The sequence below is a fragment of the Gossypium raimondii genome, chromosome 6, assembly GCF_025698545.1.
Source record: "Gossypium raimondii isolate GPD5lz chromosome 6, ASM2569854v1, whole genome shotgun sequence".
NCBI classification, from domain to species: Eukaryota; Viridiplantae; Streptophyta; class Magnoliopsida; order Malvales; family Malvaceae; genus Gossypium; species Gossypium raimondii.
The window spans coordinates 3,815,567-3,833,438 of record NC_068570.1 but is presented as its reverse complement, the minus strand read 5'-3'; the positions used below and the strand labels follow the sequence as shown (position 1 = coordinate 3,833,438).

Below are 17,872 nucleotides of genomic sequence, written 5' to 3'. Positions count from 1 at the left end.
CATATTATAATTTTTTAAAATTGAACGGTCGAAATATAAATTTATTAATAATTTTGATGATGATGCATTAAAGATTTGTTAGTTGGTGGTTTTTTTTGTATGAATGTTACACTTATGATGCTTCAAATTGTTTTAAATATTTAAATAGTTTTCAAATGGTTTCAAATGATCGAGTCGTGTTAATCATGTTAGTTGTTTGAATTTTGTCATGTTATTATAATTTATAAAAAGAAGGAAAAGATTTCAAATTACTGAAATATTTTTCCTTTTCCATCAACATAAACTTTATAAAATGGGAAAAAGAATAAAAATAATAATCATAAAACCACAAATTAACTTTTAATCCAATAGGAAATTTAATGAATGAGCATGGTGTAATTATATATAAAATATTTTAATTGAAATTTAATTTTATAAATTTATTATCGACATGACATCATTTATGAAAATAATTATATTTATTAAATATAATTTTTTATTTTTTAAATATTTACCATCAACATTGAACCAAAATCAAAATTAGGATATCATACATATCAACAAATTTTCGGTACAATAATCATTAGAACTCAAATTATTCTTGAAAAAATTAACATCCGACTAATAAATCATAACTTATATTTGTATTGGATCTAATTATTCACACCGCAATTGTTCTTAAAATGATAACAAGTAATCATTTGTTATTGAAAATTTGAAAGAATGAATTTTACTATTAATATTTAATAAATAATTCCTGAAATCATAATTTATTTTAAATCAATTTTATTTTAAGTGAAATGATATTTTGTTAGTACCCAAAATTATCAATATCCTTCCAACAAACTGATGGAATAGGATGATGCATTTCGTAAATTGTAATCGTTAATTCATTAGTTGAATTTTTAGTAAGTAATATGTAGAAATAACAAGCTAACATGATATTTCATGTATGATAGTATGTTTGTAGCATCAAATTTTGAAAATAATATAACTTAATGAATTTGACAATTATTATTTGGTGAGGATGAAAATTTTAAAATTTGAGAAGTACATGACTAAAACGACTAAATTAAAATATAAAGGCTAAATTCGTAACTTTTGTAAAGTATAGGGACTAATAACAGCGTTTAACCAATAAAAAAAACTAGAATTCTATTTGAAAACTTAGATCAAACGCCAGCATTATCTAGTAAGCTAGATTGAAAGGAACTATCAACTCTGTTTATATACGAGTTTTGTACAAATGTCGTTTTAGGCAAAAATCGTTGAAAACGCTTATTTATCTTTTGAAAGTCGCTATTCTAACTTTATATATATATAAAATATAATTTTTCATCTGGATTTCACGGTTTATATTTGGGATTTGTGATTATCTATCTTTTTAATAATGTTATTTTTAAAGTTCAATCTCGTTCTCATTTAAAAATATAATGTGCATTATCATTATACCGCATAACTTATTGCTAGCTATTGAACTTATATTAAATTTATTGGTTATGATCTCTATTTTGAATTTTTAATTTAAAAATAGTATGTTATTTTAACAAAATGAAAAAGACAATTTAAAATATTTTATTATTTTAGTTATCTTTAAAATTTTAAAATAATTGATTATTCAATAAATAATATGTTTTAATTTTTATAATAATTTTTAATTTTTTTAAAAATACTATTTTAAGTATAATTTTAAAGTATATAGATTATATTTTTTATAAAGGTTTAAGGGCTATTATGATATTATTCCATTTATAATTTTGGGACCTAATAGAGACCACCTAATCCTTATTTCTTTTTGCCTAAAAACACCTCTCTCAAGGTGACGTTTTCACAAAACGCCATACTTAAAAATGGAGTTTTCTTATAAAAACCTATATAACCCATTAAATAATGGACGTTTGTTAGGTGAAATGTGAAGTGCAATGTTTTATTTTTTTTCTTGAAAGTTTATAGATTATTCCATTTCAAGATTGATTAATCTGATAAAATTTTAACTAGATTGGTATGGCTATTATTGTCGATGCAAGAGGACATGAGTTCGAGTGCGCTTAAATTGCATTATCTTTAAAAAAAGAAGAAGATTGATTAATCAAATTAAAATCTGTACATAACAATAGTATATGATATGACTCGAAGACCCATACATAATTATGTATAGTGAGTCTCGAATTTAGATATTTAAGACTCAAGTTTTGTTTTTACCAACTATGTCAATGTATTCTTTTGAGTCATGTGAACGAAAAAATGAGTATTGAAAAATTTACTTATTTAAAAATTCAATTCGACTCAATTTTGATTTTAGTTAACACTCAAAATGGCATAGACAAAATAAAATCATTAATTAATTTAGGTAAAAGATTTCTCTTGTTCTTCTTAATTTCAAAATTGAGTAAATTAGTCTCTCTAAAAAAAATGGAGCAATTTGATCATTGCTAATTTCAAAAGTGAGCAACTAAGGACAAATAATCACGACGTGAATGTCTTCCATCAATTGTACATAATTTTGATTAGTATAATAACAAATTAATCCCTCAATGTTTATATTTTTTCATTTTGGCCTTAATTCTAAAACAAACAATAAATTTAGCCTCAATATTTACACAAATATTGTGATATGAATTTATTAAATTAAAACTAATTTGATAAGATGTGTAAATTTTGAGAGCTAAAAATATTTAAGTCGTAATTAATTGTCGTTTTCGAAATTAATAGAAATTAAATTACTTTGATTTTTTAAAAAGATAAATTGACGTGTTTGATAGATAGATATGAAAAAAAGGGGTTAATTTCTTTTATCCTTTGGCCATCTTTTGATGAAAGAGAAGTAAAGATGGATTTTGGTTGGAAGGAAACTGAAAGCAACCGCAAAAACTGTTACGTGACACGTGCGGGTGTTCTCTTGATAAACGAGCAGAAAAAATTGTCCAATTTCTCTCCTACTTTGAAATTTCAATTCCTAATTTCCCACCGGTCCCCCAATTAATCAATTCTTCACTTACTGTCTTCCTCCTCCTTTCTTCCCCAATAAACTTGGTTACATCCGCCCCCTCAAATCCCTAGCTCACACCACCATGTCGCCGGACGGTGATGGAGCCATCAATGGCTGCTGCCCTTGCTCCTTTTCCTCCGGCGAGAATGGTATCCCCGGATCCCACGACGACACTTGTAAGCACTGCACAAGATCCAAATCTTTGTCATCTTCTCCCTCTGCTCTTGGCTCTGATTCTGTTCTCTTAGTGGACTCGAATAAGTTGCGGAGAATTTTCGTTGCTTCCGCTAAAGGCTTCTCAATTGGAGCCGGTCTTAAAGGTGGCTTAGCTCTCTTCTCAATTATTGCACGCTTGCTGCGCAAAAAATCACGGTATTTTGTTAATTGTTATGCAATAAATCTTTTTGTCTCTTGTTCTTTAATTTGATTTGAGAATGACAGAACAGTAATTTCTTGATTTAGGAAAGTTGAGGCGTTTACTAATAAAGAAGCTATTTCTTTGGCTATTAAGGAGACACTTAGATACGGTCTCTTCCTTGGAACTTTTGCTGGTACATTTGTTTCGGTAGATGAAATTATTGGTGAACTTGGAGGACATAACAGGCAATGCTCTTATCTTAATTTTCCTCTCTTTAGTTGAAATGAAAGTTTTTATGAACTTAAATTTGATTTTAGTGGATTGTTAAATTTTTCAAAAGGACTGCGAAATGGAGGGCATTAGTAGCAGGACTGGTTGCAGGGCCTTCCATGCTTCTTACTGGGCATAACACGCAGCATAAAAGTTTAGCCATATACATACTCATGCGAGCTGCTGTGTTGGCATCACGCTGTGGAATCAAGAGTAAACGGTTTGGGAAGCTGTGTAAACCCCTTACTTGGAAACATGGTGACATATTCCTTATGTGTCTCTCCTCTTCGCAAATTTTGTATGTTTCTATTGTTAAATTATTTTTGTTTTCTGTTTTTTTTTTCTCTTTTGTTCCCCTACTATTAAACTTTCTTGCAATTGTTTTTGTTGAATCATGATTATTATGGGTCAAAGAAGTTACCACTTATACTGGGTGACTAATAAATTTTCCATCCTCACCCTTTTTGATCCTTCATACCAAGCAAAGCCTAAGCCTCCTGGAATTCTAGTCTTCTGGATTATGAGCCCAGTCTTTCCATACTAGTCGGTAAACTCTTTTTAATTTCCTTTTAGGAAGATTTAAGAGAAAAAGAAAACGTTGTACTGTAACATTTTGCATGCATTCTGAAATATTTCAGTCTATATACAAATGAGTTTAATCAGCAGGCCAGGGGACTCCATTATTCCTTTTCTTTGTCTTTTTTAACTACCATTCAACCTGTTAAAGCTGTAATTCTAATGTTTGCCTGCTGCCTTATCAGCTCTGTAGTTAAAAGTTCATTCGATCTTGGTTTCATAGCAGGAACTTTGATGCTTAAATCTAAAAATTGTGCAAAGCCTAAGTATGTCATAGCATATGTGAAAAGAAAGTGTAAAAAGATTTGTTTGAATTACAAGTGATCACACTTTTTTTCTTTTTGCACATTTGGAAAGGACATTACGTAGCTTAGATATTGTGTAGCTTTACAAGTTGTATATGTAATGGCTTCCGATAAGCACAGTATGGGGAAAGCTTAATATATTTTCTAGGAAAGACACGTATGTATTTATGTATGTATTATTTTTTTGGGGGGGAGAATAATTTGGAAGTGAAATCATTCGTTTTTTTCAGGTCATCTTACATTTTGAAGCAAGACAGTTTGCCCCCATCATATAGGTCCTTTCTCAATAAACATGGTGGAAAGGATCTTGTCATCTTGCAAGGTGTAAAAGAGATTGCCTGTGGTCTTCCATTCACTAATTTGGAAGCAATAGAGAAACTTTACAAGGCATCAGGAGTAGATGTTAAATTAGATCCAAACATGAAAATCCCTTGCTCGGTATGATCTTTGTTTCTCCCAATTATGTTGTTCTGCCTAGTAGCATTAATGTGTATATCTTTTTGTATGTGTTCCTTCTTTAGTTGCCTCTCTTTCTTCCTTTGGGACTAAACCAACAACAGCAAAGTCCTTTCCCCCTGCGCAGTTTCCACAAAATGAATAAGACTTTACCTTTGTGCTTTAATTATCTTGAACCATGTCTTGAGTAAGATCGCTAGAGACGAGTGCTTTTTCCATACAGGACTGAGATGGAGGCATATAATGTCATCATGTATATTAAGTTAGCTGCTTATTGAATAGAAGTGTTTGAAAGAATTTGAAGAAAATAAGTAAGGTCTTGGTTAAGAAATGCAAAATGACTCTAAGCTTTTTGGCTTCCCTTCATTCTGTTCTATCTAATAAAGCTCATTCTTAGGAGAGACAAAAGCTCCCCTTCATGCTGCTTTATCAGAAAATTCAACAGGAAAGCCTGAAAACTAAATGAGAGGGTATGAAGAGATTTGAATAGAAAAAGTGCATGTCCGAACTTGAATGCACAGTTTTTATTTTGTTGCTCTGTGATTTTGAGAACTAATTTAATGCTTTTTTGTCTTCTTCTTGGTATTTAATGCTGACTTTTCATGTTAAAGTTACTAATGAAGGCATTTTTGAAATATTAAGATCATGCAGTTATTATCCGCAGTTGTCCATTTCCATGTAAAATGCTTTATTGTTCTTTTGCAGTCCCTATAAATCTTGCAATCATCAGTTCAAAACTTCTTCCAAAATATAACTTATTTGGATATGGATAGTGGATATTGGTCTAGTTTAACCACTGTATTGTTATTAATTGATCCCTTTGTGATAAGATCCTTATAATGATTGCTTTAAGCAAGATGCTTGATTGCTGAAATAAAATGAGTGTCTTTCTGGAATTATTTTGTTTGTGTTTTCTGTTTAATTTACTCGGATACCTTTAGGAAGTTCAGAATAGACTTTGAATTTAAGCACTCAAGCTACTATTGCTTTAAGTTTGCTGGAAAAAAGTATATTGTTACTTTTGAGAAGCTTAAACCCTCAAGTTATTTGCAGATGATACATGGGAATCAATCATGCAGTGCACATGTTATTTCTTTTTTCACTGAAGGATATAAAAGGGCATTACCAGTATATCTTCCAGTTTATTTAATTCCTGCGTTAATAGTTCATCGTCAAGACCTCTTAAAAAGGTAATGCAGTTAGACTTCTTTCTCTTTCTTGAAGACTGTTTAGCTGAAAATTGGTGAATTTTTCACTTAGAATTAGCTACTTGTTATCAAATGAAAAGGAAACTTTTTTACTTCATATGTTTTAGATTTTTGATTATAACCTTTACTGAGTCCTTCATGTAACCACAGTAGGTAAATGCCCTTTAAAATTTGATGTGTAATTGAAGTTGTTATAAAATATGGATACTGTTGTTGCCAGCATGCTTTGCTTAATGCATATTGAGGTGGACAAAGAATTATATATGCAATTTGGTTTTAAGCACATCATAAGTTTCCAGTAAAACCTACTTGTGCTGGTCTTTTGCTTCCTTTTTATTCATTCTCTCTCTCTCTCTCCCCCACCCCCCAAAAAAGAAAAAAAGAAAATTTTCCCAGACACACAGATGCTCTATAACATATCTGTCTGACAAAGTTCTTTTTGACCTTAATACAGGCCTTCCACAATATTAAGAAAGGGTATTGTTGGTACTGCCAGATCAAGCTTATTTTTGTCTGCTTATTGCACATCTGCTTGGTTAGTGTTCTACTATTTCTAGTGTATTTCAACTTCAATTTTGAGGTGCCTCCCTTTTTGAAGTTTTCTTTTCTTGGTACTTAACTGTCACTGAGAATTTATGTTGCCGTGAAATTTTTGGTCAAAATTTCATCTGATCTTTTCCTCGTTTTGTTATTTTTTGGTTACATTGGCTATTATTATGCAGATGTGGCCAACAATCTTTATCAGTGTTGAGCAATCATTATTTCATATATTCACATGCCATTTATGGCTTTTAAAGATTTCTTAGCTCCCTTGGTGGTTCTACACTTCTATTGTGGCAAGTCTAGTTTGAATGTCTTTTTCTTTTTGTTCCAAAGCCTACTGTGATTGTCAGGACATCAGAATTGTTGGCTTTGACAAGGATAGTCAACACCGTAGCATAATTTCCTGTAAAAGACTAAAAGAGGGAGAATGTTTACATGAAATGGTGATAAAGAACTTAAGTTGGATTCTGATGAAGTTCTAAATTGCAACTTACTCCATCAATGCAGCTGGTAGTAATTTTAGCAATTTGATATATGTTTTAAGATAATAGTTACATAATATAAATAAAATGCAGTTGTCATAATTCCAAGCTATAAGAGATATTTTCCTAGCTAGAAGTGAATTTTGGCTGTTGGAAGGAAATAAGCAATAGATGAAAGTTTGTAGTGCCTTTGCTAGTTATGTGCATTATTTGGTGAAGTCATGTGTCAAGTTGTGTAAGTTTGCAGTGCTGGAGGTGAATCCTGCACGGTAGGTATTGAATAGGATAATAGGTTTTATTATAATGGCAATACAACAGTTGGTTTAGGAAGCTGTTTTATGTTTAATGAGAGACCGATATATGTTGGATGAATCCCCTAGCTGAGAAGAGGTTATCATTAAACAAAATAAGAATGGTGAGCTGTGTATATGAGGAGCAATTATTCTCCTACTCTGTTTACCAAACATGAACAATATTCAGGATGACAGTCAACATTTACTATATACACATTGAATAACTAGATGGGTTACTTATAGAAGGTAAGATGAGTTTTGGCATTATTTGGTGTTTTTGTTGTTATTATTGTTACGATGATGATGCTTTCCATTTTGCTTGGCGTCAACAAAAAGCTGATTACCATTCAAACTTGTACATATTGCTAAATCAAATTCTTTTGTACCTTGTGCTATTTGATTTATGTTCCATTTAAATTATTGACCTTTGACATTGAGCTAACCTTTAACTTTTAAACAGGTTGTGGACTTGCCTGCTGTTTAGGCTTTTCAGAAGATGTAACATACCGATGGTAGCAATGGGAACGGTAAAAGACTCTTACTAATTTATATGCAAGTTATAAGCCAAAGTTCTGTTTTTGTTCCTAATGTTGCATGTGTTATTGGGCAGTTTCCGACAGGTCTGGCCTTGGCCATTGAGAAGAAAAGTAGACGGATTGAGATATCACTCTACTGCCTTGCACGAGCCATAGAGAGCTTCTTTACATGCATGGCCGATATTGGGTACTTGCCACAATCGACGAATCTAAAGAGAGCTGATGTGGTAATTTTTAGTTTGTCAACAGCAATCATAATGCACTGCTACGCACAGGAGAGGGAAGTGTTTCGCTCCAAGTATTTAAACGTTCTTGATTGGGTATTTGGTGTGCCTCCTCCTCCGTGTGAAACCCCTCGTTGCAAAGACATTTCCACAGTTTGATTTGCAGGCTTTGGTGTTTAAGATAGGTTTATAGCTGAGTATTGTCTTCTGAAAGGTCAACAGCATTTTTTTACACCATAGGACAGGCAGCACGCAGGTTAGTAAATTATTCCCCTGCTGAGGTTTTTAAATTTCTGTTGATTTTTTATAGAAACAAAAGAGTATAAACAGGATTTTGATTAATAGATTCCGTGGAGTTTATATTCTTTTCATGGAGTTTCTAGTTTTCACGAGATAGATATTATCCAAGTTTTTTGAACCTCTGGCCCTCAGTGTTTATTATCATGTACATAGCCAGTTAAGATTTTTCGAAAAATCAACTCATCCAAAGCATGTAGGTGGGTTGAGGATGTAATGTGTCCCATAGTATATAAACAAATGGGTCACATTGTCAGTCATGCTTATGGGCTGAGGGTGTAAATCCAATGTTTGGTATATAAAAGTCTAAACATTCTTTTGAAAGTTACTTTTTTATATAATTATTGAGCATGGAAAAGTAAAAAGAAATTATTAAAATTAAATTAGTTTTTTGTGTGTGTTTAGGGTTAAGAAACAAATGAATATTTTTTATAAATATGTTTTAAAATATATTTTCTGGATATTAAATTTTAGTACCAGGATAATTTTAATTTTCATGCCATAAACGAAATATATGAAAACACTTGAATTTATACCTACAATGTAATGGTGAATATTTTACATATTTACATCTTAATAATCTTAGTAATATGTAAATTATTTTCTAAATGTATTCACGTAACGGATTAATTCAAATACTTGTTACTAATAAATATTATTGAAAACATTATTATTAAATATTTAATTTTAATATTTGCTATTGATAAAAATTACTGAAAATGTTAAGTATATTGATGTTATCTTTTATTTACTAAGGATAATTTCATAAAATATTATCACGTTCCAGACAATTGTATTTTATCATTCATTATATTATTTGATAACATTTGAATAATATTTTATTTAAAACTATTTCATTTTATTTATTCAATTTTGATAATATAAACTTAAGATCTATCACTTCAAAATTGATAGATTATCTCATCAACATTTATAAATTTCCATTTTAAAATTAGAATTTACCATTTTATCTTAATTCAATTCATATTTATCATTGTATTTTTAAATAAAATATTCAACTACTTCTCTTACCTAATGAAAGCATTTTCAAAAACAAAAAAATTATAATAACAATTATACGTCAAAATAAATTATAATTCAAGTCAATATTCACTAGCATAATTGAGCTTTAACCCTTTTATATTTTCTAAATTTCATCAATATCGATAACATTATTATATAAAAATAATTAATATTTTAATTATATTTAATAATTTAAATGATATGATGTTACGCACAACTTGGATTCATTAAAATGCATTATTTAATAAATTAAAATCAGTGACATTATAATTAAAACAACACACACAAAAAGAAAATGAAAAGAGTATAAACCCTAATTAAAAACCGGTGAGGCCCAGTGGCGCAGCCGTATCAACCACCATTCCCTTAAACCTCATCTTCATGCAGAAGCATATTGGGGATTCCCTTATTAACCGGAAACTTCCTGCCAGTCTCGGGACAAACAAGAGCACCTTCCTCAAGATGAAGCTCCAAGAGGGCATGGTGGAACTTCGTCAAGAAGTCCAGGTCCGACTCAAGCACCGACGGATCAGGTGCCTGCTCAGGAAGCTCGACGTAGCCCATAGTTCTGGCAGCATCGGAAAACGCTTTCCAATCGATCTTGGGAAATATATTCCTGAGGAAATCGTGGTTGATTTCGACTTGCTTCTCCACCACTTTCTCCACTTCAATCTTGAGAGGGAAGCCATTGGTTACCCCCTTGATGTTTGACGACAACATGTTGTGAGTTAGCAACCTCATCTCTTTGCTCTGTTTTTCCTTTGCTTTCTTCGTTTCGGGCTTTGCCGTTATATTTAAGCACAGAAAGCACTAGGCTGGTTTATGCTTAGCTTGTTCCTTGGGGTTTTGTAAAGTTCCTTGTCTCTTGTGGTGGGTTTTGTATCGTTTAAAGGACGAATCTGTCCTCCTTGTGTGGTCAAGTTTTGGGGGGTAATATAGTAAATTGGCCCAATTTTGATTTGGGCTAATGTTAGCCCAACCTTAGAAATTAGGCATAGCTCATGATATACCATTTTTTAGTATTAAATTAAATAGGAACATTATTTAATCTACAATTGGGCCTAACTCAAGTGATGGAAAGGGTTCAGGGATGAAGCCACGGAAGGAAGGACTAAACTTCTTTAGCTAAATGGGCAAATTTCGTTTTTAGTCCCCTTACTCTCATTGGCTGGGGTAGGCCATATCCCCTGCCCAGAAACGGACATTATTGACCAAAACCTAATAATTCAAAGTTATTTCCATTATGTTCTCCCAAGTTAATTTGCTATACACCATGCAATGAAATATTATGGTACTCAACGAGTTAAAAAAATAAATAATAAATAAATGGTGACCCATTTTTTATTTAAAGAAAAATAAATTGATTTCTATTTAATTGCCAAGCAAATCAATGTGTAATAAATCAATTTCAGATTTCTTTTCTAGTTTTGGCTTTTACAATGTCAAAATCTGACCAGCCCCTCAAATGTCCAAAATTTATGATTCGGTTTCTGTTCTATTTCTCATGCTTCAATTTAACCCCTTCTTTGCTTGTCTTTGATTTAAAGTAACTGATTTTCGTCTTCGTCAATATTTAAACACAAAATTCATCAATTAGAAGGAACTAATTCAAGAACAAGTCGAGTTAAGCACGAAAAGTATGCAAAATGAACAAACTATCACATTCTCTATTATATTTCTCTTCTTTTGAAATTTTTGATTTTCGTACTTAACAAAATACATTTCTTTTCTCTTTGGTGCTAAATAGTTTATTTGTTTTTGGTTATACTGACTTAACAATAAAAAGTAATAATATTTTTTATATTTTTCAATATTTTTGCTTTTAGGCTCTGTTTGTTTATATTTTCTAACGATAGTTTTAAAATGTGGCCAGACTATGTTACATCTTTTTAATTCCAATGTTTAGCATATTCTTGGTTATATGATCTAGTCTAATTTTTATTTTTAGTTTGCAACAGCTATGGTGAAACCGAATTGTGATATTTAGGGATGAGATAAAAATTAGCTCGACTTTCCTGACTTATAAAGACAAAAGGACAGCTTTGGAGATGTGCAATATCTAGCTGAGCATCATGATGATCAGATATTATGTTGTCATCATCTTGTATACTATCAAGATGAATGGTTGCTTGCTTTAGAATGTTTTTAAAAACGCAGTAATGTATTTTAGCGAAAAGATGAAGAAGTGGAAAGATAGTTATTCAAACCGGAGTGAGGATATGTGGTTTAGTTACATTAGAGAGAATTTTTGTAAGATTTTCCACGATACTACTTGTATTTAGGCCTATTGGAAACTCGGAAGTCTAACACACTCATTATAAAGGACCTAGGATCTACAACTAATAACTTTTTGAAGTCAATTAACCTGTTATTTTTTAATTTCTTAGTGCACTATATCATCCAAGTCGACTCTGCCAACCACATATCATATTTAGAAACTTTAAGGCTTAGCCGAGACTTACAATTATTAGAGAAGAGAACACTTTTATTAAAACACAATACAATTATAACATGACTCACACTTACCTCACTACTCTTCTCTTCTCTACCTCTACCTTTCACACTCTCTTGCTCATGGCTCTCTCTTATACCATAGCAAGAAAGCTCCCATCTCTATTTATAGAGTTTAGTGACCGATGGATTGTTGATACATGTCAACATCCTTGCCATTGATTTTACAAATAGCTAATAGCTAGAATGTTCATCTAGAATATCTAGTCTTCTAGATAATATCTTATTTCTTATATTCTAGAGTCTTCTCAAGGAAATATCTCTTAAAGATAAATTTAGATTTTATTTAGAAATTGCATTGGCTTTCAACAGGGCCAAAAAAAAGTAACCAAAGGAAATGCAAAAGCATTTAACGCAATATCCAAAAAAGTGTATATTCATTACGAATATCGATGGTCGGATAAAAATTTTATCCAATTTAAATGCACGTAACAGCAAAACGAGAGATGATATTGACGCGCTAAAAGTTTTGATGGACTATATCATCAATTTGCCGTTCAAATCTGCTATCCAAGATTATAAGAATTTCAGTATGCCAACTGAACTGATATCTTTTCTTAACCATCTCGATTCTAAAATCTTGTAAATATGATTATGTATAAATTAATTTCATAATTTTTTGTTGATTTATTTGCCTATATCCAAATGGATAAAAAACACGTGGGTCTCGAGTTTTTACTAGATCCTCTCTTTGTTTGGGGATACGCTGATAAGTTTTGCTTCATTTTAAATTTGGATCACCACCTGAAAAGTAAATGGATTGACCCAGTAGAGTTTGAGCATCGACTAAAATGAGTGTTTTATTTGGATGAATGGTGGACGTAGGTGTGTAAGGATTTGGTGCTTTCTAGAGTATATCATCATTATCCAAGTGGTTACAAGACCTTTTGGCATTCTTCTAGTGTATAGTATTATATTTTTAAATTTTTATTTAAAAAATAAAATAAAATAATTTTCAATAGGTATCTCACTAAATTTAATACGGTACTTTCGAGTCTTTGGCCCTTGATGGTAGAGATACTACCATTTGAGGTCTTTCCCCAAATGGCCAATTCACCCTCATGAGTGCTTATGTATGACCTTATGCTTCATAGATTGGATAAGATTAGTCATAATGGTATCCCTTGGGACCTTATTTGGAAACTTAAAATTCCACTCCTTTTGCCAAAGTTACTAAGAAACCTTGAGAAATATGTTGTGTAAGTGTCTTGTTGTTGTGGGTAAATGTTGGGACGAGCCGTATCCACCAAGCTTAGTACGGAAAATACTACTCTTGACTAAAAAGGTTGGTTGGAACAAAATATTTGCTCTTAAATGTGGTTGATTAATCATAAAATACCTCGGGTTATTCTATTTTGTTTTTTTCTTGTGGCAGGTTTGGTTGAATAGAAATGACATTATTTTTGGAGATACTGCAGGTAATATATACATGTGTTGCAAAAGTGAGAGAGTGCTTTGCTCTCTCAGCTTCAATAATAGAAAAACTCGTGTTTCCATTGTGGTAGCTTCCACTGATTGGGTGGTTCAAATTGAACACAAACGAACCTTTGGTGGGCAATTTGGGAAATGTAAGTGCAGGGAGAATAATTTGAGATCATGAGTGGCAATGGTTCAATTAGGCATATTCTGAGGCTTCTAATGTTGAGGTGGAACTATGAGATCTTCGGGATGTCTTACAACTTGCTAGAACTCTTAATATTGATTTCTTGGAAATTAAGCTTGATTCTACTACTATTATTAATTCTGCCTATGATAAATTTTCTAATAATCTAGTGTTGTTTACTTTGATTTTGGAGTGTAATAGACTCGTCAATGGATTTCAACAAAGGATCATGAAGCATGTTTATAGGGAAGGGAATCAATCTGCTGGGATGGAAAGCAGTTATTTGGATCGCGGATGCTTTCATCTAGCTCTATTAAAATTAAGCTTCTGCCACCATGTTAGAGTTGAAAAATAAAATGAAAGAAAATAAAACATTTGAGAAATATATTATTTTGAACTACATTTTCTCTCCTCTCGTTATTTCAATTTGGAATAATTAGTTTTTATCTAGTAGGATGGAAAATGATCATCTCTTATTTTCTTTCCTCTCACTTTTCCACCCCTCCTTCCATCTTTCGACTTTTTCACTCAACCAAACACAAATCATATAAATATCTGAATAATAAAAATACATCTATCAATATGATACTAACTTTTTTTTTAATCTCAGAGACCAAATTTTCAAGATTTAATCAACTTTATTGCATTTTCCTTATTTGGATAAAAGATCTAGTAGATATTGTACATTTAATGGATAAATCAATGAATCTCCACACTTATATAACATAAAGATTTTGGGTTAGACAAATTGTGCAGGAAGAGGGGCCGCAAACCTTATGACTTGTTTTCCAACACTAAGTTCATCTTCACGCCAAACATCATGAGATGGCATGGGACACAAGCATATCTCTCTAGGATTCATCTAATAATGTTAGTGAAAAGCTACCACAGAAGAAATTAAAGACCTGCCTAACAATAGGGCAGGTGGTATGTTGTTACATATTTCTACAATTGACCCAAATATGTTTAACTAGCCAATTAAGCCATACATATTGTCTATGACATATAGTAAATGGTTAAGATCTATTTTAACGTTATAGATGAAAACCCTTTTTTCTTTTAGCTACCTAAAAGGAAAAAAATGTTTAATTGTTTGAGATTTTGGAATCTATAGCATTTCTGTCAAAAACTTGTTTAAAGATGTGTCTTAATATTAAAATCATGAGTAATAAATATAAGTTTTGTATAATTTGCAATTTGAACCCTAAATCGAAGTATCAACTTAACAATATAATTATTTCATATATATATCTGTCATCCAACGACTTTCGCCATAGTACCATAAAATCCATATGGTTTCTACTCACCTTGCTTCATTAATCATAATTCTTCTACCATGAGCACTATTTCACTATATTCTAGAAAACATAAGTCACTCAAACAAGACAATCATCACTTGTCACTCACATTTCTTATAACTTAGATAATGTCACATTACTCACCTAACAAGAATCTTAAAAGAAATCGACTAACCTATCAAAAAGAGATACGTGTTTTTTGAGATCAACCCATATAAATACCTCTCACCCGAAGGATTTAACATTTTCACTCGACTTTCACTCTGCAATTCTCCCCTTCGAATCCTTCAACCACCAAAAATAGTATCCGAACAAGGTGAACCGTTTTCAATCTTCACCACCTCTCGACATCAACAATCATTATACCAATAGTTAGTTTACAGACCCTTTGATTTTTTTAAAAGAAATACTAATGGATGTTTCATGTGTCATGATACTAAGAAGCAACTATCGCAAGAATCATGGAAATCGTACCTCTTTTTATCTCGTAGGCATATGTAAACCATAAAACCCTAGATAGCTAGGGTTCATAATTTCATAAGCCATCGAACAATTTTATTATGGGGTTCCTTTTCTTTCGCATAAAAGCATCAAATGGTACTACAATTCTTTTAATCAACTGAATTAAAAAAAAAATCTAAGCATTGGATTCGGTTCCATGGCACAGTTTAAGTCAACCCCACTTTTAAAACCAAAGTGAGATAACTATCAGTTGAAATTAGATTCAAATGATGTTTGATAAGTTGTTCATGAATATGCCTTTGGTTATATCTATAGGGATGAAACAGCTATGCACCATTGAAACTTATCCAAACCCATTATTAAATTATTATTTTGAAAGGAATCATAATTTTGGGATAATCTAATAAATTCACAATATGATATGTTCCACTAACAAATATTTCATTCCCTCATCATATTTTGATTTTTTTTTTGACAACATAATTTCAAATTTAACATCGATGAATTGTAAAAGTATCATTGAGGTCATTATATTAAGAATCGAACTATATTTTGATTTCTCTACTAAAAAATAAATAAATTAGTCCCTGTACATTAGGTCAAAGAATAAATTGGTCATTTCTGTTAAAAATTTTATCTCTTTATGTACTGTCAAAAACTAGCGTGGCTGACAGAATAACTAGATAGTGGCATATGGCATGCCACATGTATCTCATGATGACATACATGGAATAATTTTTAACGGTAGAAATGGAATAACCAGTTCGCTCTTTGATCTAATGTATAAGGATCAATTTATCTATTTTTTGAGTAGAGAGATTAAAATGTAATTCGACTCCTAATACTTTCAAGTATAAGGCTTCACGAAGCATTAAATAATAATAATAAAAATAAAAGGAATAGTACAAGATTTTCTATTGTTTGAAATTGAGAATCGGTAATTTGTTCATCTGATTTTATTTAACACTATTATACAATTTCTTTTTTCCCTGTTTAATTATTCCCATTTTCTTTTCTATCTCTCTCTTTTCCACTCCTTTTTAAAAGGAAAACAAATTAAAGTCTTAGTTTCCCCCACAATTCTCCTTTTATGACACCTCATTTTAGTTTAAACTATGCTGTTAGTCCCTTTGCCTTGACAAAATATGAGATTTAGTCCTTATATTTAAAAGGTTAGAAATTAAGTCCTCCAATTATTTTGATTTAAAAAACTGCAATCCAATCATTAAAATCGTACATATTTTCTGTCAGATCTTATCAATTTGCATGTTGATTAAGCTGACCTCATGAGACGTGTCATTTAATTGACAAAAAATAAACATATTATATTGACAAGTTTTATCAGAAACTACCAAGATGGTAATACTTGGACAAGGATTCTAAATTAAAAAGGTAAATTGGGACTCAATATTAAATTATATAAAAGCACAAAGACTAACAACGTATTTTAACCACTCATTTTATTATTTAATTTAAAAGCTTGAAACCTGCCAATTTTCAAGCAAATCATACCAAGAATTATTATTTAATTTATATTTTTGTTCTAACTTTTAATAAAATTTACGACATTTTTAACAACACTTCATTCGTGGATAAATAAATAAATAAATATATTATTGCTTTAAACGTAAGCTCTTCATATGTTGGAACAAAATAGTCAAACAAATACAAAAATGAAAAGGAAAACGTATAAGTAGACATAATTAGGTTGACAATTGAGAGGTGAAATAAGTGACTTCTGGTTGGAATTTTCTTACAACCACCACATAAATATGTCGTTGAGCTCCATAAATGCAGCTGGAACAGTCATGAATTTTGGACCAATTCCCTGTTTTGTCTATTTATATAAAATAGGTTGGAATTTTAGGACCAATTCCCCTGCCCTGTTTTCAGTTCAAAAATAACATGTAATGTCATGCAGCAGTTGAAAAGTATTTGTCAATGTTAGGGGTTGAGCTCTGTTCCTTAATTTCTCCAAAATGTTGTGGATTAATAATGTTAGTTTAAATAGATAATGGACAAATTAGTCAACTACACCTCACCAATCCAATCATAACAACAAACAAATGGAACCCATTGAAAAGAGTAATGATATTGAAAATAAATAATATAAAAAATTCAATTAGATTTGCGAAAATTTTATAAATATTTTAATAAAATAAAATTTAAAAATATATATCATATTTTAATAAAATGAGTGTTGAAGTTTATTATTATTTTATAGTGCCGTATGTATTAAATAAAATAAAAGAAACTTTTTTAAAAAGTCACTTTAAGTGGATTTGAAAAAAAAAAACAAGATACTGAAAGTTCTTTACAAAATTTGAAAATTTTCATTATTTTTACCCAAATAAATAAATTTATATTTAAAATTTTGAAAATATCATGGATGAAATTCTTTCTCCAAATCTCTCAACCAAACACACTTAGAGTTCTTTAAAATACTAACAATTGTAATT

At 30.9% G+C, this 17,872-nt stretch overlaps 2 protein-coding genes across 3 annotated transcripts; one reads left to right on the top strand and one right to left on the bottom strand.

Moving 5' to 3' along the window:
• The first annotated feature begins 2,843 nt into the window (after positions 1-2,843).
• On the top strand, positions 2,844-8,590 carry LOC105773980 (uncharacterized). 2 transcript variants are annotated; one of them, XM_012596248.2, is made up of 8 exons: positions 2,844-3,340; positions 3,431-3,571; positions 3,667-3,894; positions 4,708-4,915; positions 5,987-6,123; positions 6,596-6,676; positions 7,920-7,986; positions 8,070-8,590. In XM_012596248.2, the coding sequence occupies exons 1-8, from the start codon at positions 3,051-3,053 to the stop codon at positions 8,376-8,378; spliced, it is 1,461 nt and encodes a 486-aa protein (XP_012451702.1). In that variant the 5' UTR covers positions 2,844-3,050; the 3' UTR covers positions 8,379-8,590. The 2 variants fall into 2 exon arrangements, with proteins under 2 accessions (XP_012451702.1, XP_052488825.1); XM_052632865.1 differs by having other exon boundaries at positions 3,192-3,340; positions 3,480-3,571.
• Positions 8,591-9,762: 1,172 nt separating this feature from the next.
• Positions 9,763-10,374, bottom strand: LOC105774535 (multifunctional methyltransferase subunit TRM112 homolog A). The gene has a single exon (XM_012597063.2). The coding sequence runs from the start codon at positions 10,278-10,280 to the stop codon at positions 9,906-9,908; it is 375 nt and encodes a 124-aa protein (XP_012452517.1). The 5' UTR covers positions 10,281-10,374; the 3' UTR covers positions 9,763-9,905.
• Between the last annotated feature and the right edge of the window lie 7,498 nt (positions 10,375-17,872).